The sequence below is a fragment of the Oncorhynchus masou genome, chromosome 33 (genome assembly GCF_036934945.1).
Source record: "Oncorhynchus masou masou isolate Uvic2021 chromosome 33, UVic_Omas_1.1, whole genome shotgun sequence".
In the NCBI taxonomy this organism is placed as follows: domain Eukaryota; kingdom Metazoa; phylum Chordata; class Actinopteri; order Salmoniformes; family Salmonidae; genus Oncorhynchus; species Oncorhynchus masou.
Window position 1 is genome coordinate 909,595 of NC_088244.1, and position 14,530 is coordinate 924,124.

The following is a 14,530-nucleotide window of genomic DNA, read 5'->3' on the forward strand; positions in this document are numbered from 1 at the left end:
CACACACACACACACACAAGTTTCTGAGTTAATGTGAGAGTCATAATGCACGGGGCAGCAAGAATAGCAACACAGCGATTTTCTGTATTGGATGGAGACCATGTATGGCAGGGCAGGGCAGTCAGGTTCAGCAGCATTCAGCCTGGTTTCCCCGTAGATAACAGCTTGGCTTGGAGCCCATCAGTTAGTCAGCTTGCCCTGCCATAAACTTGTTTAATTATTATACACAACCGTACAAAAGTTCCGGGTTACTTAAAAATGTCCTTGTTTTTGGAATGAAAAGCACATTGTTTGTCCATTTAAAATAACATCAAATTGATCAGAAATACAGTGTCGACATTGTTAATGTTGTAAATGACTATTGTAGCTGGAAACGGCTGATTTATAATGGAATATCTACATAGGCGTACAGAGGCCCATTATCAGCAACCATCACTCCTGTGTTCCAATGGCACGTTGGGTTAGCTAATCCAAGTTTAACATTTTAAAAGGCTAATTGATCTTTAGAAAACCCTTAAGCAATTATGTTAGCACAGCTGAACATTGTTGTTCTGATTAAAGAAGCAATAAAACTGGCCTTCTTTAGACTAGTTGAGTATCTGGAGCAACAGCATTTGTGGGTTCGATTACAGGCTCAAAATGGTGGGTACTATTGTTGTTAAAAAACAAGCACATTTCTAAGTAACCCCAAACACACACACACACACACACACACACACACACACACACACACACACACACACACACACACACACACACACACACACACACACACACACACACACACACACACACACCACCAGTCACTGATTCAATCCATTTCAACCTGACCCTCAGTGTGTCTTTGCAAATGACTGCCACTGCCAACATGTGATTGTGTGTGTGTACCCACGGTGCTCCTGAGGTCCAGAGGGAGACTGAAGTAAAGGATGGCGAGGAGGAGGAAGACTGCTCCCATGGTAACGCTCTTCTTATAGGTCCACCGCATCGCCCCTAACACACAGTCAGCACATCAGGAAATTATTCAGTAGGTGTTTACAGACAGGTAGAAGTGAGACAGGAGACAGGTAGAAAAGAGACAGGCAGTAGAGAGACGGACAGGCAGTAGAGAGATGAACAGGCAGTAGAGAGACGGACAGGCAGTAGAGAGACAGACAGGCAGTAGAGAGACAGACAGGCAGTAGAGAGACAGACAGGCAGTAGAGAGACAGACAGGCAGTAGAGAGACAGACAGGCAGTAGAGAGACGGACAGGCAGTAGAGAGACGGAGAGGCAGTAGAGAGACAGACAGGCAGTAGAGAGACGGACAGGCAGTAGAGAGACGGACAGGCAGTAGAGAGACGGACAGGCAGTAGAGAGACAGACAGGCAGTAGAGAGACGGACAGGCAGTAGAGAGACGGACAGGCAGTAGAGAGACGGACAGGCAGTAGAGAGACAGACAGGCAGTAGAGAGACGGACAGGCAGTAGAGAGACAGACAGGCAGTAGAGAGACAGACAGGCAGTAGAGAGACAGACAGGCAGTTCCCTACCTCCTCCCACCCTCCTCCTCCAGTATTGATCCTTTATATTGGGCAGACAGACCAGTTCCCTACCTCCCCCAGCTCCCACCTGCCTCCTCCATTTTGGGGGAATGCTGTAATCAATTGGTTGTACTCTTGGTTTGAGCAGATCTTCCCAAACAATTCTGATAACTCCATGAAGGACAGAACTCTACCATTCCACTTTACAATATCATTTAAGAACAAAATACCCTTTTCAAAAAGCCGTAATATTTGTTCCATCTTTTCAGGGGGATGAAATTAAAATTGTATCCAGCTCTGCAATGCTTTTTTAAAAACAGAGATACTTTGAAAATGAAAATGAGACATGGCAATTCTGCACAAAGGCAAAAAGACCACTTTTAAACAACGGATGAGCTTTTCTTAGTAATCTACTGGAGAACCATTTATGGTTCAAATAAAACTGTTGAACAAGTGAAGTTTTAGAGAGAGGTTTAGTGCTTTATATTTAATCATTTCAACGCACTCAATTCATATTCATTATTCTGATAGGCACACTTTCCTGTTGTCTGGTTTAGCGTCCCAGATTAAGCAAAATATTTTTTTGCAAAACGAATCATGAAGTTATAGGCTGTTTTCTCTGCTACCGCACAGCAAGCTGTACCGGAGCACCAAGTCTAGGACCAAAAGGCTCCTCAACAGCTTCTACTCCAAAGCCATTAGACTACTGAACAAGTCATAAAAATCACCATGGGACTATTTACATTGACCCCCCCCCCCCCGTCTTGTACAATGCTGCTACTCTGTTTGTTTGGTACCTATGCAGAGTCACTTCACCCCCACCTACATGTACAGATTACCTCAACCAGCCTGTACCCCAGCACACTGACTCTGTACCAGTACCCGCTGTATATTGTCTCCACACAGACTCAGTACCAGTACCCCCTGTATATAGCCTCCACATTGACTCTGTACCAGTACCCCCCTGTATATAGCCTCCACATTGACTCTGTACCAGTACCCCCTGTATATAGCCTCCACATTGACTCTGTACCGGTACCCCCTGTATATAGCCTCCACATTGACTCTGTACCAGTACCCCCTGTATATAGCCTCCACACTGACTCTGTACCGGTACCCCCTGTATATAGCCTCCACATTGACTCTGTACCAGTACCCCTGTATATAGCCTCCACACTGACTCTGTACCGGTACCCCCTGTATATTGTCTCCACATTGACTCTGTACCGGTACCCCCTGTATATAGCCTCCACATTGACTCTGTACCGGTACCCCCTGTATATAGCCTCCACATTGACTCTGTACTGGTACCCCTGTATATAGCCTCCACATTGACTCTGTACCGGTACCCCCTGTATATAGCCTCCACATTGACTCTGTACCAGTACCCCTTGTATATAGCCTCCACATTGACTCTGTACCGGTACCCCCTGTATATAGCCTCCACATTGACTCTGTACTGGTACACCCTGTATATAGCCTCCACATTGACTCTGTAATGGCGCCCCCTGTATATAGCCTCCACATTGACTCTGTACCGGTACCACCTGTATATAGCCTCCACATTGACTCTGTACCGGTACCCCCTGTATATAGCCTCCACATTGACTCTGTACTGGTACCCCCTGTATATAGCCTCCACATTGACTCTGTACCGGTACCCCCTGTATATAGCCTCCACATTGACTCTGTACCAGTACCCCCTGTATATAGCCTCCACATTGACTCTGTACAGGTACCCCCTGTATATAGTCTCCACATTGACTCTGTACCAGTACCCCCTGTATATAGCCTCCACATTGACTCTGTACCAGTACACCCTGTATATAGCCTCCACATTGACTCTGTACCGGTACCCCCTGTATATAGTCTCCACATTGACTCTGTACCATAATACCCTGTATATAGCCTCCACATTGACTCTGTACCAGTACCCCCTGTATATAGCCTCCACATTGACTCTGTAACAGTACACCCTGTATATAGTCTCCACATTGACTCTGTACCAGTACACCCTGTATATAGCCTCCACATTGACTCTGTACCGGTACCCCCTGTATATAGCCTCCACATTGACTCTGTACCAGTACCCCCTGTATATAGCCTCCACATTGACTCTGTACCAGTACCCATTTACATTTACATTTAAGTCATTTAGCAGACCCTGTATATAGCCTCCACATTGACTCTGTACTGGTACCCCCTGTATATAGCCTCCACATTGACTCTGTACCGGTACCCCCTGTATATAGCCTCCACATTGAATCTGTACACCCTGTATATAGCCTCCACATTGACTCTGTACCAGTACCCCCTGTATATAGCCTCCACATTGACTCTGTACCAGTACCCCCCTGTATATAGCCTCCACATTGACTCTGTACCAGTACCCCCCTGTATATATCCTCCACATTGACTCTGTACCAGTACCCCCCTGTATATAGCCTCCACATTGACTCTGTACCAGTACCCCCTGTATATAGCCTCCACATTGACTCTGTACCAGTACCCCCCTGTATATAGCCTCCACATTGACTCTGTACCGATACCCCCTGTATATAGCCTCGAAATTGACTCTGTACCAGTACCCCCTGTATATAGCCTCCACATTGACTCTGTACCAGTACCCCCTGTATATAGCCTCCACATTGACTCTGTACCAGTACCCCCCTGTATATAGCCTCCACATTGACTCTGTACCGGTACCCCTGTATATAGTCTCCACATTGACTCTGTACCAGTACCCCCCTGTATATATCCTCCACATTGACTCTGTAACCGGTACCCCCTGATTATAGCCTCCACATTGACTCTGTACCGGTACCCCCTGTATATAGCCTCCACATTGACTCTGTACCGGTACCCCCTGTATATAGCCTCCACATTGACTCTGTACCGGTACCCCCTGTATATAGCCTCCACATTGACTCTGTACCAGTACCCCCTGTATATAGCCTCCACATTGACTCTGTACCAGTACCCCTGTATATAGCCTCCACATTGACTCTGTACTGGTACCCCTGTATATAGCCTCCACATTGACTCTGTACCAGTACCCCCCTGTATATAGCCTCCACATTGACTCTGTACCGGTACCCCTGTCTATAGCCTCCACATTGACTCTGTACCAGTACCCCCTGTATATAGCCTCCACATTGACTCTGTACCAGTACCCCCTGTATATAGCCTCCACATTGACTCTGTACCAGTACCCCCCTGTATATAGCCTCCACATTGACTCTGTACCGGTACCCCCTGTATATAGCCTCCACATTGACTCTGTACCAGTACCCCCTGTATATAGCCTCCACATTGACTCTGTACCGGTACCCCCTGTATATAGCCTCCACATTGACTCTGTACCAGTACCCCCCTGTATATAGCCTCCACATTGACTCTGTACCAGTACCCCCTGTATATAGCCTCCACATTGACTCTGTACCAGTACCCCCTGTATATAGCCTCCACATTGACTCTGTACCAGTACCCCTGTATATAGCCTCCACATTGACTCTGTACCAGTACCCCTGTATATAGCCTCCACATTGACTCTGTACCAGTACCCCTGTATATAGCCTCCACATTGACTCTGTACCAGTACCCCTGTATATAGCCTCCACATTGACTCTGTACCAGTACCCCCTGTATATAGCCTCCACATTGACTCTGTACCAGTACCCCCCTGTATATAGCCTCCACATTGACTCTGTACCAGTACCCCCTGTATATAGCCTCCACATTGACTCTGTACCAGTACCCCCCTGTATATAGCCTCCACATTGACTCTGTACCAGTACCCCCTGTATATAGCCTCCACATTGACTCTGTACCGGTACCCCCTGATTATAGCCTCCACATTGACTCTGTACCGGTACCCCCTGTATATAGCCTCCACATTGACTCTGTACTGGTACCCCCTGTATATAGCCTCCACATTGACTCTGTACCGGTACCCCCTGTATATAGCCTCCACATTGACTCTGTACCGGTACCCCCTGTATATAGCCTCCACATTGACTCTGTACCAGAGATTAGATGTTCAGGAGTCTCATGGATTGGGTGAAGAAGCTGTTTAAAAGCCTCTTTTAAAAGCCTCTTGGACCTAGACTTGGCGTTCCGGTACCGCTTGCCGTGTGGTAGCAGAGAGAACAGTCTATGACCAGGTTGTCTGGAGTCTGACCATTTTTAGGGCCTTCCTCTGACACCGCCTGGTATAGAGGTCCTGGATGGCAGCAAGCTTGACCCCAGTGATGTACTGGGCCGTATGCACTACACTCTGTAGTGCCTTGCGGTCGGAGGACGAGCAGTTGCCATACCAGGCAGTGATGCTCTCGATGGTGCAGCTGTAGAACTTTTTGAGGATCTGAGGACCCAAATCTTTCCCCGTCCACGTGGAAATTCTATAAGAGTTATGTGAATGCCAATTCGATGATCTGTCTCCTATTAAAACCTTTTTAACTTTTGATGCAAGAGAGAAAGAGACAAGAATGTAGTCAAGACGACTAGCTTGATGAAGTCTCCTCCATGTATTTCTCACTAGGTTGGGTTTTTTTTTGTCTCCAAATATCCACTATTTCTAATGTGTCCATAATATTTGTGATTTCCTTAAGGGCACGGTGATGATAGTTTGTAGAGTGATTGCCTTTACGGTCCATTGAGGTACTTAACACTGTGTTATAGTCTCCTACCATAATGATTAGATCATTTGTTGCCTGGAGGGAAGCTAAAGTCATTCCACTACCCAAGAATAGTACAGCCCCCTTTACTGGCTCAAATAGCCGACCAATCAGCCTGTTACCAACCCTTAGCAAACTTCCGGAAAAAATGGTGTTTGACCAGATACAATGATATTTCACAGTAAACAAATTGACAGAATTTCAACATGCTTATTATAGGGAAAGACACTCAACAAGCGGCAGGGTAGCCCAGTGGTTAGTGGCTAGTAACCGAAAGGTTGCAAGTTTGAATAACCGAGCTGACATGGTACACTGTCGTTCTGCCCCTGAACAAGGCAGTTAACCCACTGTTCCCCTGAACAAGGCAGTTAACCCACTGTTCCTAGACATTCATTGAAAATAAGAAGTTGTTCTTAAGTTTTGGAATGGATAGCAAGGAATAAGTTAGTCCTAAATATTTCCAAAACTAAAAGCATTGTATTTTTTGACAAATCATTCACTAAACCCTAAACCACAAGTGCATTTCGTAATGAATAATGTGGAAATTGAGCAAGTTGAGGTAACTAAACTGCTCGGAGTAACACTAGATTGTAAACTGTCATGGTCAAAACATGTTGATTCAACAGTTGCTAAGATGAGGAGAAGTCTGTCTATAATAAAGCGATCCTCTGCCTTAGCAACAATATCAACAAGGCAGGTCCTACAGGTCCTGGTTTTGTCTCACCCGTTCTACTGTTCAGTAGTTTGGTCAGGTGCCAAAAGAGGGACTTGGAAAAATTGTAGTTGACTCAGAACAGGGCAGCACGGCTGGTCCTTAAATGTACACGGAGAGCTAACGTTAATGACATGCATGCAAATCTCTCCTGGTTGAAAGTGGAGAAGAGATTGACTTCATCACTACTTGTATTTGTGAGAGGTGTTGACATGTTGAAAGCACCAAGCTGTCTGTTTAAATACTAGCACACAGCTCAGACACACATACATATCCCATAAGACATGCCACCAGAGGTCTCTTCACAGTTCTCAATTCCAGAACAGACTATGGGAGGCACACAGCACTACATAGAGCCATGACTACATGGAACTCTATTCCACAGTACTACATAGAGCCATGACTACATGGAACTCTATTCCACAGTACTACATAGAGCCATGACTACATGGAACTCTATTCCACAGTACTACATAGAGCCATGACTACATGGAACTCTATTCCACAGTACTACATAGAGCCATGACTACATGGAACTCTATTCCACAGTACTACATAGAGCCATGACTACATGACTACATGGAACTCTATACAATTTTCTTCTTAGCTAGCTACATAGCCGTCTTTGTATCAAAGATAATTGCGTAATTATCGTATTTCGTCGTCCTAACGTAGTCTACACTGCTTTCTGCCCAGCAGCTAGCTAACGTCCACTAGCACAGCAGCTAGCTAACGTCCACTAGCACTGTAGAAACTATTACACTCAACGACTCGATTGTGTAGTGTTAGCTAGCTACATAGTTGTCTTTGCTGATCGTATTTTGTCGTCCTAACGTAGTCTACACTGCTTTCTGCCCAGCAGCTAGCTAACGTCCACTAGCACAGCAGCTAGCTAACGTCCACTAGCACTGTAGAAACCATTACACTCAATGACTCGATTAGTGTAGTGTTAGCTAGCTACATAGTTGTCTTTGCTGTCTTCGTATCCAAGGTAATTGTGTAGCTTAGAGTGTGTAGACTTAGAGTGATTATCTTAATTTACCGAGGTTAGCTAGCCAGCTATTTGTCGTCCTTAACGTAGGAGTCACTGCTAGCTAGCTAGCCAACAGCTAGCCAACGTCTTCCGAATTGAACTTCAACAACCCGGTCAACATTCCGCCTCGCTCCACAGGTAGTATCACATTTTCATTTCACTTCATTACAGTACAACGGTTTGATTTGTTTGATCGTAGCTAGCTAGCTACTTAGCCGTCTTTGTATCTAAGACAATTGTGTAGTCTGGAGCGATTTTCTAGGTTAGCTAGCCAGCTATTGTCGTTCTTTTAACGTAACGTTACGTAATCAACACTGCTAGCTAGCCCCCGAATAGCAGCACTGTAGAAACTATTACACTCGACGGAACGACTTGATTAGTGTAGTGTCAACAACGTAGCCACTGCCAGCTAGCCTACTCCAGCAGGACTGTATCATTTCAATCATTTTAGTCAATAAGATTCTTGCTACGTAAGCTTAACGTTCTGAACATTCGATAAGTGTAGTCCACTTGTCATTCCAATCTCCTTTGCATTAGCGTAGCCTCTTCTGTAGCCTGTCAACTATGTGTCTATCTATCCCTGTTCTCTCCTCTCTGCACAGACCATACAAACGCTCCACACCGCGTGGCCGCGGCCACCCTAATCTGGTGGTCCCAGCGCGCACGACCCACGTGGAGTTCCAGGTCTCCGGTAGCCTCTGGAACTGCCGATCTGCGGCCAACAAGGCAGAGTTCATCTCAGCCTATGCCTCCCTCCAGTCCCTCGACTTCTTGGCACTGACGGAAACATGGATCACCACAGACAACACTGCTACTCCTACTGCTCTCTCTTCGTCCGCCCACGTGTTCTCGCACACCCCGAGAGCTTCTGGTCAGCGGGGTGGTGGCACCGGGATCCTCATCTCTCCCAAGTGGTCATTCTCTCTTTCTCCCCTTACCCATCTGTCTATCGCCTCCTTTGAATTCCATGCTGTCACAGTTACCAGCCCTTTCAAGCTTAACATCCTTATCATTTATCGCCCTCCAGGTTCCCTCGAAGAGTTCATCAATGAGCTTGATGCCTTGATAAGCTCCTTTCCTGAGGACGGCTCACCTCTCACAGTCCTGGGCGACTTTAACCTCCCCACGTCCACCTTTGACTCATTCCTCTCTGCCTCCTTCTTTCCACTCCTCTCCTCTTTTGACCTCACCCTCTCACCTTCCCCCCCTACTCACAAGGCAGGCAATACGCTCGACCTCATCTTTACTAGATGCTGTTCTTCCACTAACCTCATTGCAACTCCCCTCCAAGTCTCCGACCACTACCTTGTATCCTTTTCCCTCTCGCTCTCATCCAACACTTCCCACACTGCCCCTACTCGGATGGTATCGCGCCGTCCCAACCTTCGCTCTCTCTCCCCCGCTACTCTCTCCTCTTCCATCCTATCATCTCTTCCCTCTGCTCATACCTTCTCCAACCTATCTCCTGATTCTGCCTCCTCAACCCTCCTCTCTTCCCTTTCTGCATCCTTTGACTCTCTATGTCCCCTATCCTCCAGGCCGGCTCGGTCCTCCCCTCCCGCTCCGTGGCTCGACGACTCACTGCGAGCTCACAGAACAGTGCTCCGGGCAGCCGAGCGGAAATGGAGGAAAACTCGCCTCCCTGCGGACCTGGCATCCTTTCACTCCCTCCTCTCTACATTTTCCTCCTCTGTCTCTGCTGCTAAAGCCACTTTCTTCCACTCTAAATTCCAAGCATCTGCCTCTAACCCTAGGAAGCTCTTTGCCACCTTCTCCTCCCTCCTGAATCCTCCTCCCCCTCCCCCTCCTCCCTCTCTGCAGATGACTTCGTCAACCATTTTGAAAAGAAGGTCGACGACATCCGATCCTCGTTTGCTAAGTCAAACGACACCGCTGGTTCTGCTCACACTGCCCTACCCTGTGCTCTGACCTCTTTCTCCCCTCTCTCTCCAGATGAAATCTCGCTTCTTGTGACGGCCGGCCGCCCAACAACCTGCCCGCTTGACCCTATCCCCTCCTCTCTTCTCCAGACCATTTCCGGAGACCTTCTCCCTTACCTCACCTCGCTCATCAACTCATCCCTGACCGCTGGCTACGTCCCTTCCGTCTTCAAGAGAGCGAGAGTTGCACCCCTTCTGAAAAAACCTACACTCGATCCCTCCGATGTCAACAACTACAGACCAGTATCCCTTCTTTCTTTTCTCTCCAAAACTCTTGAATGTGCCGTCCTTGGCCAGCTCTCCCGCTATCTCTCTCAGAATGACCTTCTTGATCCAAATCAGTCAGGTTTCAAGACTAGTCATTCAACTGAGACTGCTCTTCTCTGTATCACGGAGGCGCTCCGCACTGCTAAAGCTAACTCTCTCTCCTCTGCTCTCATCCTTCTAGACCTATCGGCTGCCTTCGACACTGTGAACCATCAGATCCTCCTCTCCACCCTCTCCGAGTTGGGCATCTCCGGCGCCCCACGCTTGGATTGCGTCCTACCTGACAGGTCGCTCCTACCAGGTGGCGTGGCGAGAATCTGTCTCCTCGCCACGCGCTCTCACCACTGGTGTCCCCCAGGGCTCTGTTCTAGGCCCTCTCCTATTCTCGCTATACACCAAGTCACTTGGCTCTGTCATAACCTCACATGGTCTCTCCTATCATTGCTATGCAGACGACACACAATTAATCTTCTCCTTTCCCCTTCTGATGACCAGGTGGCGAATGGCATCTCTGCATGTCTGGCAGACATATCAGTGTGGATGACGGATCACCACCTCAAGCTGAACCTCGGCAAGACGGAGCTGCTCTTCCTCCCGGGGAAGGACTGCCCGTTCCATGATCTCGCCATCACGGTTGACAACTCCATTGTTTCCTCCTCCCAGAGTGCTAAGAACCTTGGCGTGATCCTGGACAACACCCTGTCGTTCTCAACTAACATCAAGGCGGTGGCCCGTTCCTGTAGGTTCATGCTCTACAACATCCGCAGAGTACGCCCCTGCCTCACACAGGAAGCGGCGCAGGTCCTAATCCAGGCACTTGTCATCTCCCGTCTGGATTACTGCAACTCGCTGTTGGCTGGGCTCCCTGCCTGTGCCATCAAACCCCTACAACTCATCCAGAACGCCGCAGCCCGTCTGGTGTTCAACCTTCCCAAGTTCTCTCACGTCACTCCGCTCCTCCGCTCTCTCCACTGGCTTCCAGTTGAAGCTCGCATCCGCTACAAGACCATGGTGCTTGCCTACGGAGCTGTGAGGGGAACGGCACCGCAGTACCTCCAGGCTCTGATCAGGCCCTACACCCAAACAAGGGCACTGCGTTCATCCACCTCTGGCCTGCTCGCCTCCCTACCACTGAGGAAGTACAGTTCCCGCTCAGCCCAGTCAAAACTGTTCGCTGCTCTGGCCCCCCAATGGTGGAACAAACTCCCTCACGACGCCAGGACAGCGGAGTCAATCACCACCTTCCGGAGACACCTGAAACCCCACCTCTTCAAGGAATACCTAGGATAGGATAAGTAATCCTTCTCACCCCCCTCCCCTTAATGATTTAGATGCACTATTGTAAAGTGGCTGTTCCACTGGATGTCAGAAGGTGAATTCACCAATTTGTAAGTCGCTCTGGATAAGAGCGTCTGCTAAATGACTTAAATGTAATGTAATGTAAATGTATTCCACAGTACTACATAGAGACATGACTACATGGAACTCTATTCCACAGTACTACATAGAGCCATGACTACATGGAACTCTATTCCACAGTACTACATAGAGCCATGACTACATGGAACTCTATTCCACAGTACTACATAGAGCCATGACTACATGGAACTCTATTCCACAGTACTACATAGAGACATGACTACATGGAGCTCTATTTCACAGTACTACATAGAGCCATGACTACATGGAACTCCATTCCACAGTACTACATAGAGCCATGACTACATGGAACTCTATTCCACAGTACTACATAGAGCCATGACTACATGGAACTCTATTCCACAGTACTACATAGAGCCATGACTACATGGAACTCTATTCCACAGTACTACATAGAGCCATGACTACATGGAACTCTATTCCACAGTACTACATAGAGTCATGACTACATGGAACTCCATTCCACAGTACTACATAGAGCCATGGCTACATGGAACTCTATTCCACAGTACTACATAGAGCCATGACTACATGGAACTCTATTCCACAGTACCACATAGAGCCATGACTACATGGAACTCTATTCCACAGTACTACATAGAGCCATGACTACATGGAACTCCATTCCACAGTACTACATAGAGCCATGACTACATGGAACTCTATTCCACAGTACAACATAGAGCCATGACTATATGGAACTCTATTCTACAGTACTACATAGAGCCATGACTACATGGAACTCTATTCCACAGTACTACATAGAGCCATGACTACATGGAACTCTATTCCACAGTACTACATAGATCCATGACTACATGGAACTCTATTCCACATCAGGTAACTGATGCAGCAGTAGAATCAGATTTAAAAAACAGATAAAATACACCTGATGGAACAGCGGGGACTGTGAAGAGACACAAACATAGACACAGACACATGAAAACACACATGATAACATACACACTAAACACACACGTGCACATGGATGTTGTGTTGTAGATCTGTGGTAGTGGAATATGGGCCTAAGGGTACACACTTAATGTATTGTAAATTCTGTAATGGATGTATTGTAATGGTTTCAAAATTGTAGTATGGGTGAGACAAAACTAGGACCTGTAGGACCTGCCTTGTTGATAGTGTTGTTAAGAAGGTATAAACTAGGACCTGTAGGACCTGCCTTGTTGATAGTGTTGTTGAGAAGGTAGAAACTAGGGCCTGTAGGACCTGCCTTGTTGATAGTGTTGTTGAGAAAGTAGAAACTAGGGCCTGTAGGACCTGCCTTGTTGATAGTGTTGTTGAGAATGTAGAAACTAGGGCCTGTAGGACCTGTCTTGTTGATAGTGTTGTTAAGAAGGTAGAAACTAGGGCCTGTAGGACCTGCCTTGTTGATAGTGTTGTTAAGAAGGTAGAAACTAGGGCCTGTAGGACCTGCCTTGTTGATAGTGTTGTTGAGAAGGTAGAAACTAGGGCCTGTAGGACCTGCCTTGTTGATAGTGTTGTTAAGAAGGTAGAAACTAGGGCCTGTAGGACCTGCCTTGTTGATAGTGTTGTTAAGAAGGTAGAAACTAGGGCCTGTAGGACCTGCCTTGTTGATAGTGTTGTTGAGAAGGTAGAAACTAGGGCCTGTAGGACCTGCCTTGTTGATAGTGTTGTTAAGAATGTAGAAACTAGGGCCTGTAGGACCTGCCTTGTTGATAGTGTTGTTAAGAAGGTAGAATTTATTATAGACAGACTTCACCCCCATCTTAGCTCCTGTTGTATCAACATGTTTTGACCATGACAGTTTACAATCCAGTGTTACTCTAAGCAGTTTAGTCACCTCAACATTATTCATTACGAGATGAAGACTTCTTGACTCTTGACATTTCAGCTTTTCCTTTTGAATTAATGTGTAAACATTTCCAAAAAACACAATTCCACTTTTGCCATGAAATAATAATAAATAAATCAGTGACACAAAATCACAAAAGCCCCATATCTGAGCTTTTAATGTGTATCTGGGACACACATGTAAAACATCCAGTGTTCGGGACTAGCCTGTAATGTCTCAGCCTTCACTGCGTTCAGACCTGTGATTAACAGTAGGCCTATAAACTAGTAGTGTTGCTGTAATCTCCTCGGTTTGGTCCTTCTGGTGTTTAATGGTCTAGCAAGCACATCAACAGTAGCCTAGACTCGTTTGTAATGCGAGTATTATGGGTAAACTAAGCATGAGACGAACTACTTAACAGATGAATACATGTTATTGATTGGTTTAAAACCCACCTGTCGCCGGTGTGCGTGACGTCTTTAAATCACTGAACGGAGCTCCGCTGTCACATCAGGCCAATACACCAAAACTCACGTGTTTTATACACACGGTTGTGAAGAAAAAATATATATTTAAAAAAAACTTTCGCCACGTTTCTCGCGTTCTATATCACCGGCATCAATATACTCTCTCCTCAGACGGCGGTATGAGAGCAAGTGCTGCTGTTAGTTAGTCGGTCCCTTCGCAATATAAATGGTACTGTAGTGGTTCATATCTCCCGGTACTTCCTGGTGGGTGGTTAGTACTATGGGACGTACTCTGGGACGTTCATACCCAAAACCTACCCTTACTTTAACCATTTGAAATGTGTCACTTTTTTTGGGCCACACAACCAAATTCACATAGAAATGTGTGTTATAGATCTATCATTCTCGTTGAACGCAAGTCTCAGAAGCTGAAGCTGTAGATGTGTTATATGTGCATTTTTACCGATCTTTTACTTTCGGTTTTGTACACCAGCTTCAAAGAGCTGAAAATACTATACTTTTGGTTATGGAAAATATATTTCACAGTGGTTTAGACGGTACAATGATTTTCTACATTATAATTGCTTGTTTTGACACTTGAAATTAGGAGGACTATTCAAATTTTAGAATGGTAATGACTGGAGCTGAATTAGTGGAATG

At 46.5% G+C, this 14,530-nt stretch overlaps 1 protein-coding gene across 1 annotated transcript in view; it reads right to left on the reverse strand.

The window, feature by feature from the left end:
- Positions 1-14,258, reverse strand: part of LOC135527672 (alpha-1,3-mannosyl-glycoprotein 4-beta-N-acetylglucosaminyltransferase C-like) — a 38,093-nt gene extending 23,835 nt beyond the window's left edge. Inside the window, exons 1-2 of the mRNA XM_064956157.1 lie at positions 13,859-14,258; positions 893-993 (exon numbers count right to left, since the gene is read on the reverse strand). Of these exons, the coding sequence (XP_064812229.1) occupies positions 893-988 (96 nt within the window). The 5' untranslated portion in view covers positions 989-993; positions 13,859-14,258. The remainder of the gene's footprint in view (positions 1-892; positions 994-13,858) is intronic.
- Positions 14,259-14,530: the final 272 nt, after the last annotated feature.